This window comes from Otolemur garnettii, unplaced genomic scaffold (assembly GCF_000181295.1).
Source record: "Otolemur garnettii isolate 467f Iridium unplaced genomic scaffold, OtoGar3 scaffold00133, whole genome shotgun sequence".
In the NCBI taxonomy this organism is placed as follows: domain Eukaryota; kingdom Metazoa; phylum Chordata; class Mammalia; order Primates; family Galagidae; genus Otolemur; species Otolemur garnettii.
In genome coordinates this window covers 5,485,222-5,490,565 of record NW_003852528.1, presented here as the reverse complement: position 1 = coordinate 5,490,565, position 5,344 = coordinate 5,485,222, and the positions used below count along the sequence as shown (strand labels likewise).

Here is a 5,344-nt window from a genome sequence, read left to right as displayed (position 1 = left end):
TGCAGCCATCATTGTTGTTTGGCGGTCCGGACTGGGGATTCCAACCCGCCACCTTAGGTGTATGTGGCTGGCGCCTTAGCTGCTTGAGCCACAGGCGCCGAGCCTCTAGTACATCTCTTATGCTTTTATACAGACTTTCCATTTTTCTTCTCTCCAAGGTTCATTCTAGATATTTCCTATTCACCATTTTCCTGTTTACCAATCCTTTCTTCATCTGTGTCTAATCTATTTATTTCATCATTGGGAACTTGGGCTTCTGTTATAGAATTTCTATTTTATTATTTTTGAAAGATTCTAATTCTCTGCTGAAATTCTCTGCCCTGTCTTATGATAATTCCAGTGTTGACACCCCCTGCCAAGCTGAGGGGGCATCTATTTTATTTTCTGCTTTTTCTTTTGGTCTTATCTCCTAGTAAGCAAAGTACTTTTTTTCCCTTTTTTTCTTGGATTCTAGCCATTATGTATGGAAGATTATAGAGGTGATTTGAGTCTTTGTTTCAAGTTTCTCCCCTGAAACAGCAGTTATTGTGCTTCTGATTATCTGTCAAGGAGGGGCAGACCTTAGAGATTGGCTGGGCTTGAAACTGGACTTCTCAATCCCCTTCTTGACTCTTAACACCCAGGGTGGGGCCCTCAAGAGTCCCATAGAAATTCTGGGGTGGGCCAGGCATGGTGGCTCACACCTGTAATCCCTGCACTCTGAGGAGCCGAGGCAGGCAGATTGCCTGGAGCTCACGAGTTCAAGACCAACCTGAGCCAGAGCAAGACCTCGTCTCTAAAAATAGCTGGGCATTGTGGCAGGCACCTGTGGTCCCAGTCACTCAGAGAGGCTGAGGCAAGAGAATTGCTTGAGTCCAAGAATTTGAGGTTGCTATGAGCTGTGATGCCATGACACTCTACCAAAGGTGACAAAGTGAGACTATGTCTCAAAAAAATAAAATGAAAAAGAAAGCCTGAGGTGTTTCCCAGGGCCCCTTCTAGTCAGGCCCCCAATTCCAACTTCTGACCCCCAGCCTCGTGCATCTGAGGAAGCTGCCCAGCTTCTGGCCTCTGGGCCACAGCCAGCAGAGCCCCTGACCTCTGGGCGTACAGGCCTTGGGGCAGATGGTGTGCTCCAAATTGAGTCTTTTCACTCCCTTCTCTCTGGGACATCAGCCTTCATGGTTCTCTGATGCCTTTAAATAGACTTTTTAAAATCTGGGATTTTCTCTGTAAGAGAGTCTAGAACACTGGCAAGACAGTGCTTGTCACACTTGCACACTGTCAGTAGACATCCCAGGCATATAGGGTGATCTCATTTGTCATGGGGTCGCCACAGGCTTGTGTCCTTTTAGGAAACAGCCTCTGCAGTTGACTCTGGTGAGTCAGAAACCAGGCAGGTGCTGTCCCTGAGACGTCCAGGCACACTCTTGACCTCAATCTCAGCTGCAGAGCGAAAGTATAGACAGAGAATCCAGGAGACATTGGCACTCAGCCAGACAGATAGGCCTCTAAGTGTACCAAGGTGGGACCAGTTCCTGTGTTCACCTATGGGTCTTCTGAAGGCAGCTGAGAGCAGGGCCAGAGCATCTCTATCTTGACGTGCCCCATGGTGGCATTGGGCTGGGTCTGTCCTCTGCTGGCAAAGAGACTGGCCAGCTCACAGGCATGTGTGAGTACTTGGCACCTGGTGGGCACTCAGGCATTTGTTGAATCTTTAGAAGATATAACTAAGGTGTTTTGTTTTATTCTCCTGCTCAGATTACCAGAAAATTCAGGCTGAACTCTGAAGGCAAACTTGAACAGACGGTCTCCATGGCAACCACTACACAGCCCATGACTCCGCACCTTCACGTCACCTACAAGAAGGTGACCCCGTAACCTGACGAGGGTCTGGTTGCTGTGTGGCAGGTCAGCTTCGCAGCAGATGTGGGGTGGCTGTGCACCCTGCTGGCTCAAGAGTGTTGTCCAGATGTTCTGTAATGGCAGAAAACCAAATAAAAGGCCTTTATTTTTATGGCTAAGGATTTTGAATATTATCACTGGTATAAGTGTATATTTTTTCATCTGCTGCTGATTATTTTCCAAAGTCTTTTCCCTAAGAAAATAAGAAGGGAGGATTTTTTTTTTTTTTTTTTTTTTTTGTGTGTGTGTGTGTGTGTGTGTGCAGTTTTTTTGGCTGGAGCTAGGCTCAAACCTGCCACCCCTGGTATATGGGACCAGCACCCTACTCCTTGAGCCACAGGCACCACCCAGTGGGAGGATTCTTTATTCCTCCTGCCTTTTTGAAAAGATCTAAAATGTCTGTAAATCTTCAAAAGAGTAATCAATAAGTTGAAGACAAAAGAAAACAAAGAAGGTTGCAGTTATTTTTCCATTATTTTTAAGAAGCTGAGAGTCTGAGGACCCCACTTCCCTATAGACAGAGAGTATTCTCAAAAAGAGAGGTTAGGGTGGTATCTGTGGCTCAGTGAGTAGGGTGCTGGACCCATATACCAAGGGTGGCAGGTTTGAGCATGGCCCCAGCCAAACTGCAGCAAAAAATAGTCAGGCATCGTGGCAGGTGTCTGTAGTCCCAGCTACTCAGGAGGTTGAGGCAAGAGAATTGCCTAAGCCCAAGAGCTGGAGGTTGCTATGAGCTGTGACTTCACAGCACTCTACTGAGGGTGACAGAGGGAACCTCTGTCTCTATAAAAAAAAAAAAAGAGAGAGAGAAAGAGAGATAGTTGTAATTTTAGCATCGTTATCCAAGTTTTATTTTATAGCTCTGTGGTAAATAGTATTGTCATTTGTGTGGGGTTTTCCTGATGAAGTTTCTAAACATACTCCACAGCTCAGCCTGTCACCAACTCAGCACTCACAACAGTTTCTTCTGTTGTTCCCACTCTTCCTGCAGGAGTATTTGTAAGCAAATTCCAGACATATGTCATTTGCCCCTGAGTGCTTTGGTGATATGTGTCTAAAAACAAAACAAAGCCTTTTTCTTTTTCTTAATATGTCACCTGTCAGAAGCTTCACCAGGTACATAGAGCTGAGGCTGGTTACACAGAGGTTGGGAAGAAGATAGAAGAGATGGTACTCAAGCCAGCTGGGGATTAACATCTGGACAGCAGCTGCAGTCACTGCCTCAGGGGTTGGGAACCAAAGGGGAACAGTGCCAATACCTCAGAACAGAGGAGAGTTTGAGCTGGTGCTTGGCTCTTAAGGGAGGTGACGGTCAGTGCACAGGGCCTGGGCCAGTACCCCAGGGGCTGGGGTACATGGAAACTGGCACTACACATGCCAAGGGGTCTGGAGGCTGGGGTCTGAGCCTTCTCTGCTGCAGAATGATGCAGAAAGCACCTGGGAGCACCAAGGAGGTCTGGTTTCCTCCATGGTACCCTGGCTTCTGCACTCCTGAGGTCAGAAGGGTCCTGGGGGACAGTGCACAGGGCAGAGCACAGGAGGTGGGGCTTAGAGAGACCAGAAGTAAAGGACTAACATGGTCACAGCACCATTTAACAAAATGTGGGGGCATGCCTATGGCTCAAAGGAGTAGGGCACTGGCCCCATATACTGGAGGTGATGGGTTCAAACCCAGCCCTGGCCAAAAAACAAAAAAACTGCAAGGAAAAAAAAATGCAGAAAAATCCTAGGACTGCTCTCATACCCAGCCCTCCATGTGCCCACTGTCTGAGCAATGTCTTGGTAAAGTTGGATCTTCAAAGTTTGTTTGCTCTAGGTTTGGTTGTGATGACTTTTTTGAATAGAAGGGCTCTCCTTACCGTGTTGACCTTGGTCCTCTGTCCCCTCCCTGTGACTAGAAACACTCTCCCTGACGCGCTGGGTTCTTCCTGCTGTAGCCTGGGGGTCCTCATGCCTTTACTGGTGCAAAATTAATAGGCTCAGATGGTGACAGTCAAGTTCCTTTATTGCCAACACCCTATCAACCTTTTAGCTCTTCACTCCTGGACTGCTCTGTTTGCAAGCCTATCTATGGATACAAAACAGAATATTGTTCGTAAATTTTCCTCTTATTTTCACTGAGCCATGTGAAAATATGTATTGCAGAGATCATGACCCTCACCCCAACTGCCTTAGCATGGGGCAGACACATTTTTTTAGGAAAAAATATGAGTTTGTATTAATGTTTTCCATTCAAATTTAAGATTATAAGTTTTTTTACTTTTTAAAATTTTTACTCTTAAGCTGAAAATCTTGGTTCATTACATTAACATTATTTGCTTTGTCTACAAGGTAAAACGCAAGTTATCACAAAATATTAGTATTGACAAATTACTGATTAAAGTTTGTTTGTTTTTTTGCTATTCTTTTATATTTTTCCCATTGAAGATATACAGTGAAAAGATGATATTCAAGGTGGGGTGTTGATATTGAGACATGATCCCCAGAGCTGGATGTGTGCTGGTGGGGGTGTTAGGCTGTGGGGCCAGTCGCTCATTTGATCATGAGCAAGTTCTTGCACTGTTCATTCATGAAAGCTAGTTTGACACATTAACTGCCATGTGAGTTGTATTTAACTCACACTAGTTTTGAGCCCAGGGCCGCATGAAGCTGCAGAACCTCTGCTCACTGTCCTCACTATCAATCCCACACCTCCCCCACTGCCCATCCCCTGCTCTAGCTGCCCACCCAAGCACCCCATGTAACAGACTACGTTCTCCAGTCACTGCATCTGCCCCTAAATGTTCACTGGTGGCTCTGTGAGCAGAGTCCACAGCCAGTGTATGGCAATGTGACACTATGCTACATACTTACAGCTTCAGAGGGCATCACCCAGAACCACTAAGGTCCACTCCAGACACAACTAAACACTTGTGGAATAACAGAAGACTCAATTCTCAGGAACAAGTTCAGTAAGTATGTCATGAGTCACATACAACTTGTGTGGCGTGCAGTGTAAAAACATTCTACCACCTGTGAGTTGCATACAACTCACACACAAAATAATAAATAAAATTAAACTAGAAAGGATCATCTTCTTTTTGAAGTTTTTATTCAGTTTTCATAATAAAACACCATGGCCCAGGGATCTAGTGTAATAGGGTATTAAAGAAATCTGGGGCTCTTACTCCCACCCTTGCTGCTCATGTGACCCACCTGCCTCCTCCCCTTCCCCTGGCCTGGAAGCTGCCTCAGCAGAAGCAGGTGTTGTCTAGTTGCTCCTCCAGTCTGCAGGGCTGTGAGCCAAGCAAACCCCTTTGTAAACCTCCCATCTTGGTGTTACCTTATGGCAACATAAGATGGGCTAATAGTGTTAGAATTGGAATAATCTCTGTGTTTGTCACCAACTTTATACACAAGTTAATTTGTTTGATTTTTCTAAAACTGTCCTCTTGTTTAAGTTAGTGCAAGCCTGGCTCAG

At 45.7% G+C, this 5,344-nt stretch overlaps 1 protein-coding gene across 1 annotated transcript in view; it reads left to right on the top strand.

Annotated features, from left to right (window-relative positions):
* The window catches only part of THAP4 (THAP domain containing 4), a 53,861-nt gene extending 51,843 nt beyond the window's left edge, over positions 1-2,018 (top strand). The window contains exon 5 of the mRNA XM_003798261.3: positions 1,741-2,018. Within this exon, the coding sequence (XP_003798309.3) occupies positions 1,741-1,860 (120 nt within the window). The 3' untranslated portion in view covers positions 1,861-2,018. The remainder of the gene's footprint in view (positions 1-1,740) is intronic.
* Positions 2,019-5,344: the final 3,326 nt, after the last annotated feature.